The sequence below is a fragment of the Aulonocara stuartgranti genome, assembly GCF_965226115.1.
Source record: "Aulonocara stuartgranti genome assembly, chromosome: 22".
NCBI classification, from domain to species: domain Eukaryota; kingdom Metazoa; phylum Chordata; class Actinopteri; order Cichliformes; family Cichlidae; genus Aulonocara; species Aulonocara stuartgranti.
This window is the reverse complement of record NC_138957.1, coordinates 14,301,714-14,329,162: the sequence shown is the minus strand read 5'-3', so window position 1 is coordinate 14,329,162 and position 27,449 is coordinate 14,301,714. Positions and strand designations below refer to the sequence as shown.

At 39.9% G+C, this 27,449-nt stretch overlaps 1 protein-coding gene across 5 annotated transcripts in view; it reads left to right on the top strand.

The window, feature by feature from the left end:
- col16a1 (collagen, type XVI, alpha 1) overlaps positions 1–27,449 on the top strand; it is a 79,370-nt gene that overhangs the window by 12,878 nt on the left and 39,043 nt on the right. For all 5 annotated transcript variants that reach the window (XM_082521469.1, XM_082521471.1, XM_082521468.1 and 2 more), the window contains exons 3-9: positions 4,818–4,886; positions 4,970–5,087; positions 12,349–12,472; positions 13,196–13,477; positions 15,346–15,426; positions 17,306–17,374; positions 24,374–24,406. In XM_082521469.1, the coding sequence (XP_082377595.1) occupies positions 4,818–4,886; positions 4,970–5,087; positions 12,349–12,472; positions 13,196–13,477; positions 15,346–15,426; positions 17,306–17,374; positions 24,374–24,406 (776 nt within the window). The remainder of the gene's footprint in view (positions 1–4,817; positions 4,887–4,969; positions 5,088–12,348; positions 12,473–13,195; positions 13,478–15,345; positions 15,427–17,305; positions 17,375–24,373; positions 24,407–27,449) is intronic.

Genomic DNA, 27,449 nt, shown 5'->3' with positions numbered 1-27,449 from the left:
GGAGCCTGGACAAGTGGAGGTATGCACTGGATAAAAGAGGAATGCGTGTGTGGGAGGGAAGCAGGGGAAATGGTGAAAAAAGGAGTAGAGGTAGTGAAAGTGGATGAGTTTAAATACCTAGCTTCAACTGTTCAAAGCAATTGACAGCACACAAGAGGGGTGAAGAAGAGAGTGCAGACAGGTTGGAGTGGGTGGAGATGAGTGTCGAGGTTGATTTGCGGCAGACGAATAGCAGAAAGAGTGAGAGAGAATTTGGAAGTGGTACTGACAAAAAGACAGAAGCTTGAGTGGAGGTGGCAGAGTTAAAGATGCTAAGATTTGTAGTGGGAGTCACCAGGAGGGACAGGGTTGGAAGCGAGCACGTTAAATCTATACATCTCTAATCTATATGCTCTACTTAAAGTTTCTTTTTACTCAAATTCTAAGTTGCTGAAGGCTGTTGTGCCCTAAGCATGCTGAAAGTTGAGCATGAACATGAAGCTTAGATATCCTAAAATTGTCACAGGAGAGATAAAAGCTTCTTTTTTTTAATCCTAAAAGATGCCTCTTCAAACTTGATTTCTTTATCTTGCAGTATAATGCAGTCAGCTATTCTTAGTCTTACCTCAGAATAAACAAACTATAGCCTGGGGAGTGCTGGTCTGGGTGTTGTGGGGTAAGTTGCTTTTCCTGAAGTGACACTTCACACCTTACATTACCTGTTATGTTTCCACTTTCTCTTTTTTTCTCTCTCTGCTCTCCTTTGTTCCTCCCTCCTCATCTCTCCACCTTCTCCTCTATTGTGCTGTTTAACTTTTTATTGTGCTGCCCGTTTGCCTGCAGCCAGGGTCTCTCCACTCCACACCTGACAAAGCCTTCATCTGTATTCCTTCTGATGGAACTGCGGCAGTGATGAAACCAACCCCCACGCAAAATGCAAAAGGGGTGGGGGGGAAGAAAGCAGCCTAAGCAGCAACAAAAAGCAGATCATACCATGTCTTGACTTAAAAAAAAAACTCTCAGTGGGAGATATAAAGATACACTCTTTCTGTGTGTGTGTGGATACGTGTGTGTGCGTGTGCGCTTGTGAGGCTGCACATTGCACTTTGTGCTGAGTTGGCAGATTAGGCTTCAGGATGGAGAATTCAAATTATGAATACAGCATGTGTGACTGTGCGAGTGAGAGAGGGCGCGAAGGCAGGATTTAAGATTGAGTGACAACATCAGAGGGCTGAGAAAACTCTAAAGCAGCGCTCGATACCTTCTCCACCGGATCCGTTGTTCGGAAGTCACGTCCAACACGTCTGATTTCTTTTACTTTTAATCTCAAGCCTCTCTTAGCGTGCCGCAACATTGCTGCATGACATCTCTTTTCCACGGCTTGATTTGTATTTGTTGACAGCAATAAGAAAATGACACACTGGTGGGGGCTCACGGGACAAAATGTGCTGCGCTTTGCAGTACAGTCATTTGTATTTTGGAACCAAAATTGGGCAAAAAACTGCACTGCGTAAAGTGATGATCTTGATAAAAAGTGATGAACAGCTAAAAGGGATTTAATTCTTTCCTCTTTTTTTTTTTAGCTGGCCTCCGTGAAATTAAATTCCAGGGTCTTGATTAAAGTTGGTTGGTTGTTATTATTCGAGGAATTATATTCCTCTATTTCACCCCGTTTTGCTGTGAGCCTTGATAAAACTGCATTTTGCTTGGAAACATACACAGTATCTTCAGATTGCACGCTTCAAGGCAATACTCCCTGAAGCGCTCTGCCCATTTCATCAAAAAGACATTCCCTAGGACTCCAGGGAGTAAAGCCCTATTTGCACAAGATTAGTATTCCTGTGTTGTTTAATGTGATTAAACTCTTACATCTGTGTTTGTTGTGCAGCTCTGGAAAATTGAACTTTGTGTTATATTAATGGTTGAGTTTCCTAAATGATAGCAAAAGGTTCCTTACCTACAAAGGAATAACGTATCCAACCTACACTGAATAAAAATTCTTCACTTTTAATAAGCATGAAGCAATAATTTTGAGATTTTTGAAAGCAATTCATTATTAAGGAACATATGCTTGGTCTAAATTGAGTACAAATCAAGTACATTTCATTTGACCAGATTTCAATACATCGAACATTTTTATGTAACAAAATAGCATGGAATATGTAAATGTAACTAAATTAGTTAAAAGTCAGGAATTTGGGGCACTTTTTTTAGACTGCTTTTGCAGTATATTTTAACTTGTTCTTTCTATGAATTTGCAAAACCAAAAGTCAACCAAAATTTCCTTTTTATATTTTCCATTGTAGACTCCATAACCTAATGGTGCATAAAGCACCAAAAAAGATTGCAAAAAGAAAAAAGAACACATGAGATCCTGATTCGCCCAAGACTAATATGATCCGAAGACCTTGAGGTTGGTGGTTCGATCCCTGGCTGCTCCAGTATGCATGCCAAAGTATCCTTGGTGAAGTTCCTGAACCCCAAAGCTCCCCCCAATGCAGTCAACAGAGAGTCTATGTTAAACAGAAGGCACTTAAAATGTAGAAAAAGTGCTTGTATGAATATATAAGTGAATGAGACGTTGTATAATGAGCTTTAAGTACCCAAGTAGAGTAGAAAAGCACTATATAAGAACCGGCAATGTAAGATCACCAGTTTCTAGAGGTCCCCAAGTAATAGTTTGTGGTGTTAACAGGGCTTTAGAAAAGGCAGCTTCTTCAATCCTCTACTCAGTCTTCTCTTTAGGTGATAGAAACAAAGACCAGTGTCCTCCAGTTAAACTCTTCCTCAAAAGAAGCACCTAGTCTTTAGTTATATGCTCCTACATACCATTAAACCATTTACAATTAAATAACTGTTGCCATAATCTGTACAAATTCAACTGTTTTTTGTGAAAGTGAAGATTTATTGGAGATCCTAAATGGCCTTGTTCTAGAGTTATTACATTCACAACTTGACCTCTGATACCGGGATTTCAACTTGTCCAAGATGTTTTGCATTCTTAAAGGCAGGGTGAAAACAATACACTGTCAGCAAGCGGCTACCTATATGCCTGTTCTGTTTGTGCCACACAGCGGATGGCGCTGCATGAATCAGGTGCAATATTACATTTTCAACCCTCCCTTTCACAATTTCCACATTTAACAACTTCTTCGTGCAGAAACTCGCCACAACACATTGACTTGCTGCACCATTTAGTGTTATAAATTGATGGATATATTGGACCATAACACCTCTGCAGTTTCTGCCTTGCAGTTGCTAGAATCTGTTGACAGTAAAAGTTAATTTTTTGAAGGCACCCAGGATTTGATGCTCCATTACAGGGTCAGCAGACAACTCTGGTTGTTCTTTAGGTAAAATGTATTTTTAGAATTACATTGCTAGATAACTCAATCTTTTCTAAAGTTGTTGGCATGTGTGGTGCAGACCAAAGAAGATCCTCATGCCAATTGCGAAGCATGGTGGTGGAAATGTTATGGCTTGGGGTTGTTTTTCTGCCTCAGAGACAAGGCCTGGGCCCGGTATATTAATGACGAGGTGAATTTTGAACTGGATTGTTGAACTGGACCTTTCAAAGAGTTAACAAGCCAACGAACATGAACAAATCCGTCAAGTAATTGGTCATATGAAGGCTTATTGAACGGTCTAGTCAACGCCACATCTGAAGGCTGCTAAAATGTTATGGAGTGATTTGCAAGTAGCATATATGCAAAGAAAAGAAACTCTTCAAACGTCTTGCAGCTGAAAGAATATTTTCAGCAAGGTGTCAGAGACTGGTGTGCAATTATGCAAATTGCCGCAGAGTTATTTCTACTGAAGTGGGCAATGCTAGCTTTTAAAGCCGGGGGGGGGTGTAATTACATTTGTAGAGAGTCTTACTTCTGTTGATGTTTTTCCCTGAATAAGCGATTGAAAAAGCACATCATCTTCTGAAGTCATTCACCTTTATCTCTACACGCGCTTTTAAATAGGGACTTACAAGATGTCCAGTTATATCAAAAAGGCAACATTTTAATGGAATACAGTTATTTTGTCACATAAAAATAGTCTTTAAGTTTGTCAAATATGACCATCCTTCTGATTGACGGGGCAGAAACTAAAATCTCTCATCCTGAGTTTCGGCACACGTGAATGATTTCGAAAACCAATCAGCAAAAGAGGTAGTTTTGTATTAATTCAGGGCCTCGCATTCATATTATCTGCAGTCATAATAAAAGAAAAATCTCAAAACTGAGCCCAGCAGTATGTCTTGCTCCTTGGCCCCAAAGAGATCAATTAAGGGTGGATCATAGCGTTTCACAGGGCCCACGTCTACCTGTGCTTGCCCGGTTTCACCCCCACCCCCACCCACCTCCCTGTAGTTAGGCAGTCCGCTCTGACAGGCAACACTTTTCTCTGCAACCTCCCCTGACAGGGTGAGAACACATCCATCAAACGGAGGCAACCGCGACAGACAAGCTTGGTGCGAGACAACCTGTCAGGCTGGCTTGTGTTCCACTCGGCATAGCTTTGCCCTCATTTCATCTTCTTCTCTGTGTTTTACACTGTATTTTTTTTTCTTTTTTCGTTCGGACTCTCTTTCACCCCCACCAACTCCCATTCTCCTTCCACCAGATCAATATTTCTGTTACTCTCAAATGTATATGTTTGAAGCTGCTGACTCTCTTTTTTTTAAAACAAAACTTCTGTCCGTTTCACTCAGTAATAAGTGTCAGAGGTTATATTTGACACAGCTTCTGAACCAACTTCTTTACATGCTTGTCTTACAGTACGTGTCGAGGTTTTTCACTTATTAGATACCCCCCTTTTTAATTTCTTTTTTTCCCCTTGCATTTCAGATGTGCAGTGCCCGTCCTTACAAGTGGAGGACTGGAAGTTTCCCCAGAGCGCCAGGACCAACATCACCGGTTAATAGATGAGCTCCAAACACACCAGCTGCTATGTGACTTTTATTTGGTGTGGCTGCTCACGAATGCCTTACCCTTTGCAGGTTTTAATCTGGTGAGGCGATTTTCCCTGCTCAAGAGCAAAGATGTCAAGAAGATCCGTAACCCTCGAGGAGCTGTCATCCTCCGCTTGGGCAAGACTGCGCTCTTACGACCCAGCGAGTAAGTCCGCTGTACATCTGTTTCATCTGTTTCATCTGTTTCTCCGCGCATCTGCGGACAAACCCGTGCACGAGCACGCAGCGTGGAGCTTTAGATCGTTGAAGATGTTTTACTGGGAAAGAATTAGTGAAGTTCTGCAGGTTTTCCAGCTTTCTAGAGGCCTGTGTGGACGGGCTCTCTGTTTCCATGTCATATCTGAACAAAGAGGATGGCAGAGAAACTGAAAACCCTCGGCTCTTCGGCCTCTGAACTCTCACTCAACATGTCAGCGCAGTGCAGTGTGTTTAAAAAAAAAAGGAAAAGGAGAAAAAAAAAAAGCAGAATCTTGGCGATCTGTATGTCGTGGGTCAAGCTGTGATTGCATTTCCAGAAATACCCATTCATTTCCCTCACCACCAACCCTGGCTTGTAAACTGGGCTGTAACAGCTTGTTGGTTTCCCACTTGCAACCGCATGTACTTATTATAACTAGCTTTCATAATGAAATGCATGACTTATTTGCCTGAACAGAAACTATAAGAGTGACGTCTTAATTAGAAGGTGGGCCACAGTTAGCTGGAAAGAGGGGAAAAAAAGACTTTAAAGGCCGTATTGGGCAGCTTGTTCTTAACTTGTTTCTACATGAAGAGACCCGCAGCCATAAAATGCAGCAACTCATGGCTTCACTCCCTTCCGTGCTTTTTGCAGCTTGACATGGTGTAATTATGCCTTCTCGGGGTGTTCACGTTGTTATTACACAGCAGTCGGGTGTAGACTGTGTTTGGAATTGTGTGAAAATTGCTTATTAGAGTTCTGTGCTGGCTGTTTTTCCGGCTGGATGAGCTTCTCTCTGCCCACCGATAAAGCAGTATTTCACAACGTGCCAATTGGGTCAGCGCGCAGTATTTTATCACTCTGTCCAGCGCTGCGAGCCGTGAGCTCCGCTCACTTGAAAGGCCCGATAAATCTGTCTACAAAACACTCTTTTCGGTTGAGACGTTTTGTTCTAAAAGTGTCACATATATTGTTTGTCACAGACTTGGAGAGTAGTCGTACTTATGAAAAAGGGGCGAGAAAAACTGAAAAAACAACTGTCACTTCTTGGGAAATCAGCATCTTAGGAGCCAAAGAGGAAATACCAAGATGTTTTTGTTTTGCCTCTAACCATACAAAGAAAGGATGGGAACGCCATCTCTTCCCTGCTGCTCGTTTGGGATTTTGTGATTATTGAAATTTCGATGCCACCGAGAGCTCCGCTGTCAGTTTTATCAGTGAAGAACGCTACCTGGGCGACTTCTTTTTAACTGAGACAGAAAATAATCAATGTTAGCACATCAGCTTTGCCTTCTGGGTACCTTTCACTTTGCTTGAATTGCTCTATACATAGAACTCACTGTCATTTATGGGGTTCTCTAAATAATTAAACCAAATCTGAGACAGGCAAATCAAATAAGGGCTATTGTCTAATGGCTATGAATGCTAATTTTCTTCTTTGTTATTTGGTTGTATAATTTTTTTACTCATGACTTTAATTTGCATCCATTTCAATTTTTGAACAGGTTACCAATATTTGAATAGAAGAGTGCAGGTGCACAAGACTTTAAAGGATGTAGTTAAGGGTTAAGTCCAGAAGAACAATGCAGAAGAACAGTATCTGAAAGTCAAATTATAGGAGAACTGGACTGAAACTCAGTGGAAACAGGTTACGTGGAGTTTTAAACCATCGTCTATAGCAGTGGTCCCCAACCTTTTTTGTGCCACGGACCAGTTTATGTCCGACAATATTTTCACGGACTGGCCTTTAAGATGTCGTGGATAAATACAACAAAATAAAACCAGTACCGGTTTGGGGCTGTATTGTAGCCAGTTGTCGAACTATGAATGCAGAAAAGTACAGTCATATTTGATCTGTCATGCAATTCCATCTAGAAAGTGTCTCTTTGGCAACAGCTTCATTTTTCAGTATGGTGATGATCACTAACACACTGCCACTACTGTAAAACCTGGATAGAAAAAACACAGTGGAACACTATCAGTCATGGATTAATCTCCCCCGAGCTCAGACTTCAACATTATTTAAGCAGTGTGGGATCATGTTGACAGGGAATGGAACAAAAGGCAGCCACCATCCAAAGAAGAGCTTTAAATGTCCTTTAAGAAGCCTGGAGAACTATTCTGAAGCCTTCTTAAAGAAATTACGAGAAAGCTTAAAGAGAGTTCAGGCTGTGTCGAAGGATGAAGGTGGCCATACCAAATATCAACTTTCAAACTTGTTAGAATTGTTCAAACACTGTTTTCTTCCTCATGTGCTCTATTTCCATCTTACTGAAGAAGTAGTTTAATACACAACTGCACCTATTTACCATTTTCCTGGCAAAATATGAAGAAATGAGGTTCGTCTCAAGACTTTTCGCAGTACAGTATTTGTGTGTCCCTGCAAGCATATGTGTGTGTTGCTCTGCATAGATGTGGCATCTTGCGTTAGATTTGACCCCTTTTTTCATGCAAGGTCAGGCTGCATGGGGTGTTTGTAAAACTAAGTAACAAACAACGCACATCCAGCTCCGACTCGCTGTCACTCACACGGCTTTTTAATTCATTTCCTGTGAGGCCGACTCAAGTGAAGGACGTGTGTTCTGTAATTGGAAAGTGGTGTTTTGCTTTGTATCCCAGGCTAATCCAAGCTAATGCAAATGAGTGACAGTCAGACGAAGCTACTCGTCTCCCGCCTCTCTCAGCTGTCTGCTGACAGTGAAATGGGCACCGGTCACAACTGGTCACACGCATTTTAATTTCAGAGAAATATAATGTGGTTGCTTCGAGCGTGTTTCTGTTATGCAGCTCCAGTGTATAGAAGTCCTGTAATGTTATGGAATGAGGCCATGGTGGAAGCTATTTAAGTCAGAAATGAGATGCGTTTAACGAATTTGAGACTCACTATCACCCAGCAGGAGTGGTACAATTTGTAGTTTAATTTAAAAATTGATGCTGCTCTTATTAAAAAGAAAGTAGTTACAAATTTATAGTATTAAGATCAAGAGATTGAAGTGGTGGGGGCTCATGAAAAAGCAAAAGAGCAAAGATAAGTTGCAGCTGTATTTTTGAAGAAAAAAGGCAGATTCGGGATAACTCGGTAAGGAGAGACATATATACTCCTAGCTATTGTTGTCTGTAACACTCTTACTGTGTAGGATTTGATCTTTTTTCTCTTCTCTAAATCAAACTTTCTGCAACAGCTTAAATGTCATTTTTCTAGATGGGGGCGGGGCTCTGGAACATCATTTATTAGCAGTGCTGTCACCTGCCTCTGGGGATGTCAGTATCGGTCAGATTGGTTGTTCCACTGCTTAGGTCTGAACCAGAACATCTCAGAAACTACAGGATGGATTGCTGTAACCCTTGGACTGATATTTGTGGTCTTCAGAGAATATATTGTAATTGCTCCACTGATCACCTTGGTTTACCCTCTAGCTCTGCCAGCAGGAAGACGTATTTTTGCTTTTAGTGAAATGTCTGGCAGCTGTCAAATTGACTGACATATCATCTGATACAAATTTGTAGAGGCAGCCAAGGTGCCCAGAGGATCAATCCTAAAGATGTTGGTAATCCCCTGGCGTTTCAGCTAGCACAAGACACTGACATTTGTGGTTCTGAAAGAAAACTCTCCACTCACGGATAGATGAAATTGATGAAATTTAAATCATACATTGACTGTCCTCTCAAGAAGGATTGTGATAGAATTTATTTTTTTTATTTTTTTCCTATCAGCTTCAGCTGTAAAATCAGCATGCAAGCATTGTCATTGTGGAAATCCAAGCATGCTAATGTTAGCATTAAAGGAAAAAGTATATGTCCGCTATAGCTTGAAATTGTGCTTTTTCCCTTTTTTTGTGTATGTGTCAGGTTCTAGCTGTTTAAAATTCCTTACGTTTAGTTGTGTATAAAACCATCAGGGATAGAAGTCCTCTCCACTGAAAGCAATTGATTCCAGCACAGTTAGAACCCAATATAAGGGTGTCTGTATTCCTCTCCAGGTGATATTCTCATCTTAAACTAGAGATCTGCTATTTCAACATTAGATTTCTTCTTCCCATCTTCCCCTGTGCCTCTCTGGCTCACAGAGACTTTCTTCTGCCGCCTTCCTCTTTCTCTCTCTCTCTTTTCTGTTTTTTTAACAAGTAACTTTCTCTCAGAGTTAGTCTAGATCTGAATCTGCTGGGCCCCGCAGTGAGTGATTTATCTCCCCGTTGCATGTTTGTGTGTATATGTCTGACCCTGAACATAATAGGCCAAGTTGCAGTACTTCCAACTTAAAAGTCAATAGTTTCCGTACTATGAGTGCTTTTGTGCCCTGCAGCTCATGTCACTAATCGACAGCAAAACAACTGTGTTCTCAACATTGGATTTTCTGTCTCTCCTCTCCATTTCCCTGTCTGTTTCTATTTCTTGCGTGTGCTTTTTCCATTTCATTTCCACAAGTTGTGTGAACCCCAGAGTTTCCTATATATTATCTCTACCTATGTGCGGATTAGTTAAAGGCAAATTCTCATGCATTTTCATATTGTACCAAGTTTTCTACTCTCTCATCTTTCACTTGCTTTCTTTCATGTGTTTTTCTTTATCACCCTTTTCTTCCACTCATCTTCGCTTTGTTTTGACATCCTGTAGTTGGCTGTTTTCCCTTGGATCTTTCCTCAGTTATAAATCACTGTCACCCCACTTCTAGGAAGGGGAAACCAGCTGCTCCTTCATCTCTCAATACATCTGCACACTTCCAAGCAGTGAATGCGTGTGTGTGCGTATGTGTATTATATTTATGTGCTTAGGTGCCCTTGACCAGCAACTGAGAGATGAGGCTTGCCGGACTGTATCTGCTATGAAAATTAATGCCAAAGGGTAACACACGGGCTTTGCATTGTACTGCAGTCACAAAACGTATAGTGCAAAAAAAAAAGAAAGAAAAAAATAGAAACGTAATGGGAACATGCATGGAAAAGAACAGGACTCACGCAGAAGTGTGTAAATACACAAACACACACAGGATTACTTTGTTACTCTGTGCTCATGAGGATGTGAAGGAAAGATATATGAGCCCAAAGATTTGTCCCTATGAGTAAAAGCCCAATTAAATGAGATGGCAACTCTCTGGTTACTCACTGTCTTCATGTGAAGACGTGGTTTGCAAATAACACACAATAACCATCAGTAGGTTGGTACATATATTCGTAACCCATAAATACACATAGTATACACACCTATAAAGATTTCTACACATGCAAATTATTTAGTGGTGCTGCAGTACAGTAACTACATTCCCTTTTCTGCTCTCCAAGCTAATTCCTTACTGGACTGGCCAATGATTTTAGGTCATTGGTCATACATATTCATATACAGAATATATTTACAGAGATCTGCTAAGACTTATTAGACCACTATCTCTTTTTGGGGCTGTCACATAGAGACTTTGAAAGGCTCTATGTGACGCATCACGTCACATGTTAGATTTTCAGTTCACTCAGAGGCCACATAGTACATAAGATGTGTTGGCTTGAAAAGGTTAAGCAGCAGATTTTCCCCTGAGAAGGCAGGTTTTGCATCACACATGAAGCCATTATTAGCTTATTTGTTGGACTGTTGCAGTTTTAAATGACTCAAGTAGTTTTCATGAACAATCACCCCCAACTGGTAGATGGCTGCCCCTCGCTAAGTCTGGTTGTGCCGGAGTTTTCTTCCTGTTAATATAGAGTTTTTTCTTCCCACTGTTGCCAAGTACTTGCTCATAGGGGTCATCTGATTGTTGGGGGTTCCTTTCTATTATTGTATGGTCTTTACCTTACAATATAAAGCACCTTGCAGGTGACTGACTGGAATGCCTTCTGGACGACCACTAAGTGAGGCGAGACTTCTGTCCTATTCTGAGGCAGATGCAGGATGCTGGAGAGATTATGACTCTCGGCTGGGTTGGGAACCACTCGGGTGAGCTAGAAGATTTGGGATGTGGGAAGTCTGGGCTTCTCTGCTTAGGCTGTTGCCCATACGACCGGAACTCGGATAAATGGTAGAAAAGGTGTGGATGCTACCCAAATGCCAATTTTAAAAAATGAGTTTTCAGCTGCCTTTGAATGCATACACAGATAAGCTCACAGAAAATAAACTGGATGGGAGAGAATTCTAGAGAGTGGGGGCCACTACTGCAATGTCTCCATCACCTTTAGTTTTTATTATACATTTCAGGATGGACGATTAGCCCTGATCAGAAGACCTGAGAGTCTTGCTGGTGACATATGGTATTAAAATTTGCCAATATAGGTGGGTACTTTATGCAGAACCCAAAAGGTGAACAGCACAACTTTGAATTAATTTCTAAATATGATGCAGAGCAATTGCAGTAGGATGAAAATGTATTATAGTTCTCTGATGATGAAAACAAGAACAAACTAGAGCCTTAACATTCAAATCCAACCTTAACATCTGGTTCTCATCAACAGTCATTCCCGGGTCTCTAATAGATAACATAAACAGGACATAACAGGAGAGGGAACCCAGATTTCTAAGGACCTGGGGGACTAGGCAGGCAGAGATGCACACAACGATCTTTGTTTTATTCTCAGTCAGCTGGAGAAAATTACATAACATCCAGGCTTTTATGCAGTTCAAAAGCTTTAAAACACATTGAGGCTTAAAAGTGATATAAAGCAGAAAATCATCAGCATAGAAATGATAAGAACTGTTTGTGTCTCAAAATCTGATATAAAGGAAGTTGAGACATCCAAACCTTTACTGGCTAATGAGCACCAAAAGCACTGGATACAAATCTATTTCCCAAAACAATGGAATGACTTCATAACACCTTTTGTTAGCAATCACTGGGAGAACTTATGACTGTAGTTTTAGTTTTCTATTCATTCTTCATAGACTCGTAAACCGTGAATATTCCAGTTTTTCTTTTCCTGTTTTTTCTGCCTTTTTCATTTCTCCTCCGATAAAGAGAGTAATGCTCCAAAGAAGCATCAAAAACACATTATAACTTTAAACTTCATGTTTTTAGTTTGTAGCACAAGCCCTTTGTAGTTTAGCTATTTTCTTATTTTTAAAAAATACTTTTGTTGCTTGTTCTCAGTGAATTCTCTAAAGTGTGAGAGGCTAGCACTCTCCATGAGCTTTTAGTATAAAACTGGAGAAGTCCCTCTTTAATCATTCTCTGTGTGCAGCTTCACAGTTTGCAGCTCCTGTGAATAGAGGAGTGTCTTGGATCTGACCCCTCTGAACTTCTGTGCTCCAGCCAGGTGTTCCCCTATGGCCTGCCAGAGGAGTTCACTCTGGTCTTCACCCTGGCGTTAAAGAAGGCTGCCTTGAGAGACACCATCTACCTCTTTCAGATATCGGATGCGCAGGGATATCCACAGGTGCGGCTCCCTCATCATTTCCTCAGTTTTACACTTTCTCCCCCTCCCCCTCACTACTCTCTTTCCTTCTGTTCTCTCATTACTTGCTTCTCCCTTGAGCTTTCACCTTTTTATCCCTCTCACTTTTTTGTCTTTTCATTCTCTCCGCCGCTCATCTCTCTCTTGCATAGTCATCCACTTTCCCTTTCGATTTCTTTTCTCTTGTGACATCTTTTCAATTTTCTCCCCCCTCTTTCATTCCATACGGCTTTTGTCCCCTCGTATTTTTCATCCGATACCCTCTCTTTTGCTCCCTGTCTCTTTGTCAGTCTTCTTTCGATCATCTCCGACTCTCCTCTTTCATTCACCTTCATTGTTATTCACTTGTGTTCCATGATGAAGCACTGGAGTCCCTCGGAGTCCCGATAATCACTAAGAGTTGGAGGCCAGATTTAAATACTTGGCGTGTATGATGGATGGAGGCCAAGTCGCCTCATTAGCAGTGATTGATTGGCTGTACTGCTTGTGTGTGTAATTAATATGTCTTTCCCCTTTGCTAGTCAATTGTACAGGTTTGTTAGGTGGTAATCACGTGTACGTACTGTATTAAAGTTTGTTGAAACCACTGCCAGTCAAACACTTTGAGATATACTTCTTTTTGTTTTACCTATTTGCATTATTTTGAGTTTAACTGGTACAATGCCACCTCATTTATCCTGTTCTTTGCCTCCAACTAAAACCCAGCTCTCCGTAGACGTCAGCGGCCCAGATCGCACCCTGTCCTTTCGAGCCAAAGGGGCAAACCCTTCAGCGGACCTGGTGGGTTGTGTTTTCACTGGAGAGGGAGTGGAAGCCTTGATGGATCTGCACTGGCACAAGTTGGCCCTCAGTGTCCAACACGGAGCTGCTTCCCTCCATGTGGATTGCAGCTCAATTGAGACCAAACCCCTGGAGCGCAGAGGAGCCCTTCCCTCTGATGGACACACTCTGCTGGGTATTCGGGCGTCAGATGCTGGGGCTGTGCAAGTATGAGATTAATAAAAAAATAATAATTTTATTTTTATAGTGTCAACAATAAACAACAATTAAAAAAAAATACAGAAAATCATAAACACACAGGATATAAAAAACTTACATGTATAGTTAACAGGAAAACCTCAGTAAAGACACTTCCTAGATAGTAGATACAGTTGGACCTAATCTGGCATTAGCAAATGGTGTGTGCGCCAGATGTGTCCCAAATGGTTGAAACATATCTAACATCTGGCCCCTATCAGATGGACTTTGGCAGAGTTAGACAATCTGAGTCAGCGTTATAAGTAAAGACTAAATGAGACCCATAAAATAGGGCCACATTTGGGCTAAACATTCAGTGCTCTTATGGTTTTACAGAGGGGAACCCTAAAAGCTGCTTTTGATTTACTTGGGATGCTCAGGAAGAAAGCTCCAATGCTGAGACACGAACAGCAAGGTCTCATTCACCCCGAGTAACAAAGTGAGTGGCTGGAAAAAACCAGGAGACTTCTACCAGAGGACTCTATAGGGATTAAAATATCAGCAACGTAACCGAGAGCCTGATTGTGGAAAGCCTTAGCCATATTTTAAAATCAGTCCTCAAACTCAGTTCATAAATATGCAGAAAATGGAGCGACGTGATCTGTTTTTTTTCTTCTGTGGCGTGACTTAGGTGCTCCCAATTTCAACAGTGAGGCTTCTTTCACAAAGCTGGGTGCAAAACAAATGGAAAGCGGTGCAATCTGCCGCCAGCACATTGATTAAAATAAAGTGGTCGACAGAACTCGAAGCCAGATTAAAACACACCAGTTACCAGAGTTTGCAGTTGTCCTTTTGAGCCTCCTGAGCATGTTTCAGTGTTGTGAATTAAGCAAGATTGGAACATTTTTTTTCCACCCAAAAAATTTAGTCTTGTTTTTTATAGACGGTATCAATCACAAGTTAAATTTAGTTTTTTTTAACTCCTCTAAAACATTCAATACAACTGCAAGCAAAGCCCAAGGTTTGCCAAGGGTAGACTTTTTTTAGCTAGTGCTTGGCCATTCCATGCTTTTAAAAATGGTCTACTGGGAAAATAGAGGGACATTAGGCAAAGAAATATCACACGCTTGACTTCACGGTCTTGACTGTTGAGGAGCTTTTGATTAAGATTAAGGTTTGCAATGTAAATGTCATCTCAAGTTACTATTTGAGCATATGGTGACCTTTAGTCTCTCTCTGTATGAGGAACAAACTGTTTCAGAGGTGTTATGAATGAGCCAGGTTGAGGTTAGTGCCACAGATGAGGGCATCCTAGAGCACAGTTGAGTAATATAACACAGTAGACCCCTGACATTTAGAATTTCACCACTTTATCGAAGCATTTATCCAGGAAAAAAGACATTCCCTACCATCCTCCCATAAATGCCTTTCAACTGAAATCATAGATATTTAAGCTTATATGTATGTGTATATGCGTCTGTTCTACACCCATAAGGTTTTCATTCCTTTAAGACAATCTCAATGAGTCCTGATTTAAAAACATAAGCGAATATATGTAGTGAATTGAGACTATTAGTGCTAAACAGATCCAGTAATCCGGACAATTAATTTAATGATCGGTTAACCGGCCTAGCTGGGAAAACAGCTAGGCCACTTTTGTCAGTTCAGGGGGGAACACACGCACACTCTCACACAACCGCAGACATTCACAGGAAGCATCTGATGAAGTGATTTTCCATTGCTTTACATTAATGAGAAATTAATTGACTCTCAGCCATGTTTACTGCCTCATTTACACTTGATGTTCTTAATAAAATAAACAAAGCAAAGTACCCTTAGACACCGCCATATCCAGCACTGTATTTACTATCCTCTCTCTGTCTGTCTGTTTTTTGCAGATGGATATTCAGCAGGCAATGCTGTATTGTGACCCCTCACTTGCCATGCACGAGGCCTGCTGTGAAATACCTGGGGCACGGGTGAGAGTGGAAACCCTTACTGTCTTTACCAGCAACTATAACTTTGTCTGGAGCAGAGGCTAATAGCAAAGAGTTTAAATGAAAACTTTAGCTTTTTGGGAAAATCGTTGCTTTCTTTCTGCGTCTACGTGCACTTTACAGCATGCCCTACTTTAGCATAAAAAAAAAAGCTGCTTAGCACACAAAAGAGCTAGCTTAACGCTGTTGGAACACAAAAGAAATCTACTTACTGACATCTCCAAACACTATCAAATTAGACCAGTGTTGGGGCACAAAAACTTTAAAGCAATCACCACAGAAATGGAGGCTGCAAGCCTGACTGTTCATCACTGCTTTTGTTACCTGTTGAAGATGAGGATCTGGCTGCTGGGCTGGTGTTAGCATACACTCAGCTTCAACAGAATTCTGGCTTCTTGGCTAGCTTTGAGTTGTGTTAGCAGTAATGCTGTTATTTCTGTTTGAAGATCTTTGGCTTGTTTAAACCCGAAGTTCATTAAAAATTCAAATAAAGTAAAAAAGAGTTGTTTTGTAAACCTGACTGAATGTAAATTTGGGGCAGACTCTTACTTTTGTTGAACCAAAGCTGAGCTGAACTGAGCCCCGGTGACTGTAACTCAGCACTTGTCGCAGCTCCATGACAGTAAAAGTAATCTGTTGGATGGCTTTTACTGTTAAACAGCTGCAAGAAAAGCTGAGTCTGCATTATCCAAATTAAATACCATAAAAAAAGTCTCTGCAATTTCTCTTGAGACTTTATGGGTTTTTTTGTTAATCAGCAATGCTTTGTCTTTATAATGCTCTATTCTGTTTTTCCCCCTCCACTTATTTTTGGTGGTCAGAAAGGAAGAAAAAAACTTGGCTGCAGATCATGGTATGCAGGAAGCCCATATTTTTATAGGACTCCATCAGCTGTTTGACTAAGATTATTGTCTTAATTCTGCTCCAGAAACTTTGTTTGAATCTATAATATGTTAATCCACAAGAATTTAATTTGGTTATTTGCACATAAAATGTGATTTGCCAATATTATTAGCTTAAGGCGTGACTAAAAGCCATTTTCGAACATTCACGTTCCTTGTCGCACCTTCCAGAAGCCATTTTCTATTCTGTTTCATTGTTTTTATAGTTCGTTGTCTTTCTCTTGCCTGTCTACCTCTTTTCTTCTGTGTTTTTGAGCGGTTATTGTTTGCAAACTTCAGACAAGCACCTTATCAAATAGAAAACAGATGCATTGGACTGAAAACCCCATAAAAGTGTGTTGAGCAAGCAGTTGTTCATGGGAAGAATTGTAAACAGCCAGTTCAGAGTTTATTTTTAAGCTGAAGGTATTTCATGAATTCACCCAACTTTTTGTAGCAATTCTCCAGGGTTGTCTTTGCTTGCGTGTCGTTTCGTGCATGCATATGTGCCTTTTTCATTACCAGATGAATTCATGGGAGGGATACAAACAGGGTGAGAAGCTCCTTCAGAAGTTTGAAAATGCAGAGGCCTCTGGAGGAGGGATTGGATCCTGTAAAATTGATTAGAGGGTTTGAAGACGAAAACCTCTTCTCCTTTGCTCATGGCGTGTGTGCTGCAGGGCCTCCTCCAAGCGGCGTTTAAATTTGAAATGAGAAGTGGAGGAGCACATACATATGTGTATACGCACACCCATGAAAGTTGCAGCGTCTTGAAACGCAACTACATAAGAGCAGATTTTGTTTCTACACACAAAGTCAGCCACTATTATGTTATTTGAATGTGAGCGCTTCTTATCAGAAGGGACTTATCCCAAGCATCTCTTAAAGTTGGTAAAACATGATTTTAACCAAATTTTACATCCTACCCAAAGCAGAAATTTGACCTTAGTGATCTAAATCTTGTCTTTGCTCTCTTGCAGTGCCCTCCTGATGCTCCCAAGAGCCGCCGTGCTGCTGAAAACGACCTGTTGGACAACACATTTAACCAGGTAAGACTACCGATGCACAACACATGTACAAACACAAAGCGAGAAATTTCTAGTTGCTTAGAGATAAAAATAATAATAATAATAATTACACAATAATCACAGAACAGCAGCACACACTTGGCAATTATAAACCATGTGGACACCACTACTAAAGATCAATAGGACGTCAGTGGTATTTCAACTGATGTAAGCATAGCAAGTTACTGATAATACTTCAAAATGTTGTACTACTTGTACAAATGTATTTAATTTATTAAATCAACATTAGTTTAAAATAAGTTTTAGTGGATTCACTCCTACACTGTCTGTCAAGGAGAATTCTCAGACTGTCACTGCCTCCATTTGTAATCACCACATCTACAAAAGACATCACAAAACCATAAAGTGAATAAAACATATGAAAAAAGTATGAAAGGAGCATACTTTGTTCAGATTTTGATTTTTTTTTTTTTTACTTAATGTATGTTAATGTGAGTCTGTCTTCCTCTTGCTCTCTCTCTTGAGATCTGGTGTACATAATCGTGACATCAAAGTTATATTGGCAAGAAAAAGTCAGTTAGTGACACTTTAGAAGAGTCTAATAATCACCACTGTCAAACTCACACATCTCCAGTATGTGTCACTACGCGCCCCGCAGGGGACATTGGAGAAAAAAAAATAAAGCTGAAGTCTTGCGAGATCTCGCGAATGTTTTTTCTTCTCAGCTCGAAGCCGACCGGGAGGTCGAGGCACGATGTGCTGGGAGTGCGATGATAAACCGAGCAGAGTTACTTTTGCGTGAGTCCTTATCCGATGTATTTATAGAGGACATGCAGAAATGTTCTTTCCCATGGTTTTTTAAATACTATTTACCAGTCAACTATAAATCAATGACTTTTCAATAGTGGACAAATGGGATGCACCATTGGGAGAGGGGTGAAATGGAATAGTCCAAACGATAATAGCTTTATTTTTTTTAGATCAACTGTAACTTTATGACTTTTCAACCTTTTTGTTGCCACCTACTCTACACTTACTACTCTATACTATATTTTCTAACGTTAGTTCAAGATTTATTTAACTTTAACCCAACCATACCCATATGGAAAAGAAATAGTAAAAACTTATATGTGATTACTCATGAAAGTGGCCACTTTCTCATTACTTTCATACATTGTTTTAGTAAGTATCAAAAACATACAAGTTTCATTTTATAATTTTTCAAGGGATCTTATATCTGTTTTCACTCTTGTATGCTTTTCATACAAGTTTCACACAAGACAGATACAAACTTTATAAGATTTATATATATCTTTTCCATATGGGTAATGATGATTTAGATGAACAGCCAGCATTGATTTAATATCGTCTTACTGTCCAGAAAATATTGTAATCACCTCTCAGAAGAAGAAAAAGCCAAAAAAAAAACCCCCAGAGTCAACAAGATATTCCTGCTTGAAGTCCACTTGAACGTATCTCATGGAAAAGGAATATCCCTCCTCTTATTCTCCTACCTATGTAAGTTATTTGTCGAGCATCAGTTTAAATGACCCACCAAAGAAAACATGTTTGGCTACTGAAGAACTATGGCAGAGTAAATGGAGGAAAGCATCTTTTTTTACCCTCCAGGTGGACATTAGGATAATGAATCGATGTCATGCGGAAACTACGAGGAGACACACATGCACCAATTACCGTACACAGCAGATTCGCTTCTTATGCCCAAGTATTTCTAATACCAATGACAAACACTTTACTCTAGGAACAAAATGAAGGGGGGGGGGGGGAAAACAAACCCTTGTCTCTTGGATCGTGAATTATCTCCCCCCCGCCTCTCATCAGGCATAGAAATAACACAGACAAACACAGACATACACTTGGCCACAACTTTGTTCTTCAGGCAGTTTGAGCTGTCTGAGATGCTCCTGCTGGCAAGCAAACGCCGGCCAGCAGGACTTGTACCAAATGGCTTTGTTGTTCTCCGTTGAAGCTCCACCATGGACAACATGTTTTCTGCTCTGCAGTAGTTTTTATCATTTTGTCATTTTCTGTGACTTCTGTTCAGTAAAGTCTGCTGGTAGCAATTGTTCAAAGTGTCTGTGAGCAGGGTCCAACGCATGACAAATAGAGCCTTATGCAGCACATGGGAGACATTTTTTCCACAAATTGTCACAATACTTTTCAAAATTTATTTTTTGTTCTTGCTTTAATATCGCTTGGTATGTGGAAGTTCTTCCAGTAACATACAGGCAATTTATTTTTGTTTTCACAGCTGCCTGTTTTATTATTCATATTAATGGGACATGTATCTAATTATCTCTTCATTAGGGCCTGGTGTTTGTCCTGTGGGGTGCTAACTTAAAACTCTGGCAGATTCTAAGACAGTAATCAGTCCCATAGATGGTTTCCTCACCTTTCACTCTTTCTCGCCTTTTCTGCTATTATAAGTTCTAGTAGACTGACTGCTTTTAGGTAACAAGACATTTAGTCTTATTATGATTAATGTTTTTATCTCTACTGTACCCGTTCTCTCTCTCTCTCTTTTTGTTTTTTAAAATAGCATAGCGCTCAAAGACTGGTAATTCTAATTTCATCTGTGTATCACTTTTGTACACCCTAAATAAACTGTGAAATCCAAGATTCCAGTGTGTGAGCCAGATGTTATTGATGCATACCAGAGCAACCATTAATCTTGGATTAACAGAGAGACAGCAAGTTAACCATGTCATATGTGAAGAGACTCGAAAAACAACTTCTCTAGACGTGGATTCCTTTCTTTTTCATCTACAAATAGCCTTCTACTACTTCTAAACATGAAAGTTGTTTTAGAGTGGCTGGAGTAAAAGTTGTACACCGTGGCTCTAGAGGGACCTGCGAAGTTATGTCACTTAGCACTTAGCATGGTTCAACACTTGGTGACAAAACCCGTTGATGGACGAATTGCTTTCTGTGTAGCTTTTGGGCTATTTTTTGTTGTGTTTATGTGCTTTTTAAGGATAAAGACTGAACCTGAAGATTTCAGGTAACAGAGGCATAATATGAATATAAAGCTATTGAAAGAAACTCAGCTTAGGTCATCAAAGTGAGCATTTTTTATGATCATTATGTTTTTTAAGCAAAACTTAAATTAAAAAAAAATTGTAAAATATTCTGTTCCTTCCCTACCTCACATCTGATTTATGCATACACCTGCTTTAGCTCAGCTTGTTCCAACTCTTCATGCATGTGGAAAGAAATATTCAACACAAAACTCATCCAAGAACTGTTCAAATCTATATACTGGAATGCCTCTTTCATTATGTATTAAAAAATAATATAGCTCTTAAGATTAGTTAAATACAGCGTGAAATAAACAACAACAGTATTGCACATGTCATTGTTTATTTAACAAAAACTAAGCCAAAATGCAGACGCAGCGCATGAAAAACTAAGTACACCCCTGATTCTGTACCTTCTAGAACCACATTTAGCAGTATGGTATAGTATAGTATATTGAACTAATCAGCTTTTTGTATAACTTAACACAATGCTGTGGAATTTAGGCCCACTCTTCTTTACAATCTTGATTTCGTTCATCAACATTTGTAGGCATTTTTTATGTACAGCTCTCTTAACATCTCACCACAACATTTCAATCAGGTTGAAGTCTAGACTTTGACTGGACCATTGCAACACCTTGATTCTTTTCTTTTTCAACCATTCTGTTCTAATTTCAGCACAGCTTTAGCTGACTCACTGACTGTAAGGTGTCTAGAGCCAAAATCGTCACGCCTCCATCACCATGCTTGACAGTTGGTAAGAGGTGTTAGTACTGACGTTTGACTTTCACCAAACAAAAGTACTTTGCATTATGGCCAAACATGTCCACTTTGTTCTCATCTATCCAAAGGACAATAATCCAAAGGTCTTGTGGTTGTTTTAGATGCAACTTTGCAACCTAAGCCATGTTGATACGCTCCTGTAAGAGAGATGCTTTCTCCTTGCAACCCTTCCAAGCAAGCCATACTTGTTAAGTCTTTTTCGAACTTTAACATTACGCATGCTAACTGAGGCCTGTGGACTGTAGCTCTTTGGATTTTGGAGCTTCGTTGAGCAATGCCTGACTTTGGGGTGAAGTTAGTGTGATGATCACTCCTTGGAATATGGGAATTTCTTTCACTTGGGAATGCTCTCTCACTTTAGAATCATGGATGTCAAATTGCTTGGAAGTTTGCTTATAACCCTTTAAAGACTGGCGCCCAGCAATTGTTGCTTCTATAACATTATTGTAGATTATTGTTTATTTTCATAAAATAATAATGACATGGTGTAATATGTCATTTGGTTTTGTATTTACCCACCTTTCAGATCTTGTAATCACTAGAGATGGACCGATCCGATATTACGTATCGGTATCGGTCCGATACTGACCTAAATTACTGGATCGGATATCGGAGAAAAATAAAAAATGTAATCCGATCCATTAAATATCACGAAAGCACCTCACAAAACTTGCAACGCGCCTTAACTCGCCTCAGAACGTTAGCACGTCGGAGCAGTATGCACCACGTGATAGAGCGGCTGTGGCATGCGGGACCTGTCGGTGGTCTGGATAGCATGTGGAGCTTCGCTAGCAACCCGGCATTTCATCTCCGACAAAGTTATCCCCGAGAGAAGTAAAGCAAGTGTGTAAGTCCATCTCTGAATGTTTGTCAAGCATTCCTGCGTTAAGCTTAACAAGCGATATATGGAGCGACTGCCTCCTCTTGCTGCTACTTCAATCATGAAACTGCTTAACGATCAGCTGATCGGCTTTTCTGTCGCGAGTCCGTCTCTCTTGTTTGTTTTTGGCCCACTTTGCACCAGAAAGAGGAAACCAGTGGATAAACAACAGCAGCACGTTTAAGCTTGATAAGCTGTTGTTAGAATTTATTTAATATTACTTTCTACACGAGGATCTTTTTCTACGCAGCTGACGGCTGTAACTGTGCAGGGGCGGATCTAGCAAAGTTTAGCCAGGGGGGCCGATAGGGCATGAACAGGGAAAAGGGGCACAAAGACAGACTTTTCTTTATTCTCATTTAAAATGTCTAGCTTTTAATAAATAATTATCCGAATCTTACACCCAAAGTTTTAATTTGATGTAAAAGGAATAGAAGTCCATTACTGTATATAGTAACTGTTGAGTCTACGGTAATAAATATACCCTAGTAAGCTATAGTAGTTTTTCCTTTGGGAAGGTACCATCTGTGCAGTCTGCAATTTTGTTGAAGAAAGATGTTGAATCTATTTAATATTTCTTGAAAAATAATTGATTTCTGTGCATTTTTTTTCACACTGCATCAAATTAAGGTTGATTACGTCGATTAAGCATCATGAGGTGGAGCGTGAGGGGTGGTTCCCTATTTTTTATTTATTTATTTTTGTTGTTGCTGGGAGTTGGAACCCTATTAGTTAGGTTGCTTAATATTTACGCTAAGTACTCTTTAAAATACCAGAATAGGGAGGATGGTGTAGGTTTAAGTTTATTAGATTGATCAGTATTGCTGAACTATGAAACATTTTTTTTTGCATACAGGTATAACAGAATAGCTTTAGTGTAGTTGTTGTTTTAAACTTGAGTATGAACTTATACAAAATTCAGCAAGATATTTAAAAAAAACAGTTTTGTTGATTAAAAAACACTATATCGGATTCATATCGGTATCGGCAGATATCCAAATTTATGATATCGGTATCGGTATCGGACATAAAAAAGTGGTATCGTGCCATCTCTAGTAATCACCAGTTCATTTTTTTCTTTATTATATCCTGATTTTGTCCTTTATCATATCCTGAAATCTCAGTTGCATAACCTCCCCTTACCCTGGTGATATGCTAGACAGGCTGCCAGGCTGTCGGGGCTAAGAAAGAGCGACCATTCACACTCACATTCACACCTACGCCAAATGTAAAATCACCACTTAACCTTCAGTATAATGCATATCTTTGGACTGTGAAAGGAAGCCAGAGTGCCTGGAGTGAACCCACACAGGCATGTGGTCACAGCAGGTACTGCCTTTCTGAAGTATAACAAATCTCACCCTCAGTGTTTCTTATCTTTGACCACTGGAAACCTCTTTTTCTTGCTTTCAACCCAGCACCCCCAAAAGGTCGTCTAGTCCTCAATAGACTCAATAGTCCTTTGTGTTTCGTTTCCCCATCGTGTATCTCTTGGACTTTTTATGATGAGGTCTAACACCAGCCATAAAAATGACTTCTCCCCTCTTCCCTTTACTGACATGCTTTCTTATTGTTCACTTCCCAACTTTCCATCTTGGAACAGGTTGTTTCCGCTCAGCGTTCTGTGCTTCCTCTATCCCTCTTGTTGTTGGCTGTTTTTACTTATTTATTTATTTTGTCTGATTTTTTTTTTTTTTATACTGTGCACAGCAGGGTCCATCTCTTTACTTACCCCAGGGCTCCAGAGTTACAGCGTTTGGTTTCTCTCTCACTTTACTCATCTTCTTTCATCTCTTTTTCTTTTTCATGAAAACCAAAAATAAAGAATAAAGGATAATGACCCATGTGTGCAACCATGATGGCCCTTATTTCATCCTCCTTTGTTCTTCTTCTGATGCAACGAATTGTAATGGTAACATAAATTTACGGGGATGCGCCGGACAAGCAATAGGAAAACAGAAGCTTCTCTATGCCACTCCTAAAAAGAAAAAATGTCATGTGATGTAGAGCCCTGTGATTTTTTTGAGGGCATTTGGTTACTTATAGGAACAAAGCACAGAAATTAAAAGGAACTAGAAACATACCATAATAATAATGTAGATTAAACAAATTTGAGAAGGAAATCAGACTCTGGTAAGAGTGTTATCACACCAGCACCAAAATGCTAATCTATTTGAGTCAATATGGCCGAATATTAGCTAATCAAGTCATTAAGGTGAAAATCATGGTGGTCATGGTCATGCTCAAATATGAGTTGAAGAAAACAAAAGTGCCTGACGTTTTCTTTCTTTGCTTTCTTTTCTTCTTTTCTGCCAACAGGAGATTTTTGCATCCAAGGATCTTGCAGAAAAAGTAAGTCTCGCATACACACAAAGCACATGTGGTTCTATGGTTTTACGGTACTGAATTTCTAACCACATTGCGCACTTGTTGCATAAGATGGTCGCCTCAACGGAAGAGAGCTCTGGGTTCAAAAAGTGAAGCTGACATGTTCTGCGTTTGTATTCTGGCGTTCTTTAGGAATTCATTAAAAGAAAAAAAATCAGGTTAGGGAGGAATCGCTAAGAACTTATTTGCAGCCTAGGATGTACCCTTCCTTTGACCCCAGTGCATTCTGCAATCTGAACCGGAAATATCAGCCATATGCATGGATAACAACTCTTTCGGCATTTATATGCTGTTGAAACAGAAACCCGAAAACAATATGCAGGCCATGTGTGTGTGTCTGTGTATACGTGTGTGCAGGCTGCGTATATGTGTGTTGTGCATGGGACTGTTTCCTCCTGCCTCCACACATTCTCACAGCTTGCTGACTGACTGAAGACTGATTTACACCTCATTATTCGCTGGGTCTCAGTTGGGAGTTGCTTCTGCCTATTAATTTTGTCATTCACCTACAATAGGCATGTTCTGTTCACAAATAGAATACAAAACTCCAGACGCTTCATTATGTTGCTCCGGTGTGTGCTTACTAATGTGGGCTGCCGCCTCCGCTGACTTCCTCAATGTAGGTTATTACCTGGGTTGGAACATGCAGCTTGCCCTGCCGCTGGGGGCACACACACACACACACACACACACACACACACACACACACACACTTTCAAGGAAACAAAAGTGAGTTTTTCGTTTGTGCTACCAATGTAATTTGGTCAAATTATACAGGCAGCTGTTTTATTCAAAAGTAAAAAAATGGTTGTGCGACCCATAGGAATCTATTGATAATACGAGGAGATATTATGCATCGCTGATGCCAACAAATGCACCAAACAGGCATATGAATTAGTATGATTATTGTCATAAATGATGTGAATAAAGGGTTGATTTGACTTGTGCGTCACAATCCCAAAGCTCAGTTAGAAACTCGTTTTCGTCGCAATCTTGATGTCATTCTTTTTCATCTATTCTTTTATAGTTTGTTCGTCTTATACGAGTGCATTCTTGGGCATGTCAGTCAAAATGCTCAGCATCGCCAAGCTGCATGTTTTCATGAAAGATTCCTTTATGATAGGGGGTGTCAAACGTAAGGCTCAGGGGCCAGAATTGGCCTGGTGAAGACTCCAATCTGGCCCACTGGATGGTTTTGGAAACTGTGAAGGAGAACATAACTTTTAACATGTTTTACAGGTTTTCCTACAGACAAAGGCCTCTCCCATAGCCATTCATATTACACCACAGTAATTAAACTATAGATTTCTATACTTTTACACATTTATGTTTTATAATTTAAGCCCAATTAGTCATGCTGAGAGATTTCTTTTATTTTCTACAGCTGCATTTCTTTATCGTGTAGAAAAACTCTGACATACTGTTGAAATTGCTCTTCTTTTTCTTATATTAGGATTTTCCATTGATTTAAGGTATACTTTTATACATTTCTGTACATTGACAGAAAGGGGAGGTTTCACTGATCTGGTCCATATAAGATCAAAATGGGCTGTATGTGGCCCACGATATGAAATTAGTTTGAAATCCCTGCACTTTGAATAAAACCTTCTTGTTCCTGTTTTAAGATTTGTCAGTGAAAGTTTTAATGCACTACAATAATTCAGTGAATTGCATTAGAGGAGATTATGATTTTTTTTATTTACACTTGTAGATTTGCATTAGTGTCCGCTGGCTTGAGACCTGGCAGATGGAGAGAAGGATTGCCAAAAAGTGTTACCAGAAGGCTCCCTGACAGAATGTTGGTGCCTGTGTTCTCAGATGTTTAAGCTCATAGATTATGATCTGTGCTGGTTAGCGTAATGAGTAGTGAGCGCCTTTGTTTTGGGATGGCGATGTCAAAAATAGAGTGTGCTTTGTGTGGGATATCGAAACCTTTGACTAAGGTATTAATCGAAATATTTTGACGGAAAGGCTCATACAGTCAGTTTCTTCAAAACACAAGTGTAGGAGGAAATATTCATAGGCAAGAGAAGACAAAACGCCTGTGTAATGTACTTTTACTTGTAATACTTAACTCTACTGGAAATTCAACTTTCTGGCCTCACCCGAGGAAGTGCTGACCATATGTATCTGGCAGTCTCATAGTCTCTCAGATACCCGACAAAGGTCTAAGGGCCAAAACATTGTTCTTCCAGTAAAGTTTATATGCAAGTAACAGGACAGTGAGTGGGAGTTGTTTCTTTCCTTGCAATGATTATCCAGTTATCCAGAGCATTTTAGCTAGAAGACAAAGTTGGCCATAAGTTGGTGAAAATAGAGAAATCTTCAGCAGCTAAAAAATACTGAGCCAAGGGTTAGCAGAGCCCAACATCAAGAAAACAGAAACATGACTACAAAGTAATGCCAATGTTGCCCTGTGCAGTGTTTCCTAAACTCGACTTTGAAAAGTACTTGAAGATACACGAGACTCCTGCCATTTAAAAGTAATCCTTTATTTCATATCATTACGTGTTGCGAAAAGTAACTCATTAGAGTACAACCCCCAATACCTCAAAAGTTGGAATGGTGTGTGAAGTGTCAGTAAAAACTGAAAATAAGGATTTGAAAAATCTCATAAACACATCATTTATTCACAATAAAACACAGAAAACACATCAAATGTTTAAGCTGAGAAAATGTGCCGTTTCAAGAAAAAAATAAGGCCATTCTGAATTTGAGGACAGCTACTACTCAAAGAAGTTGGGGCGGGTCTATGTATCTTTAACAGTCCTGGGTCTTCTTTGCATTTTTGACACATTTTTTCAGTTGGTCAGAGGTGTTTACTTTGAATCTTTTACTACAAAGGTGTGTAAGAGATGCAGCTTAGCATCTTAGCATTGTCTTGCTGAAATATGTATGACATTCCCTGAAAAAGATATTTCCTGGTTGGGGGAATATGTTGCTCTAAAACCTGTATATTCCTTTCAGCATCAATGATGCCTTTCCAGATGTGCAAGCTGCCAACTGC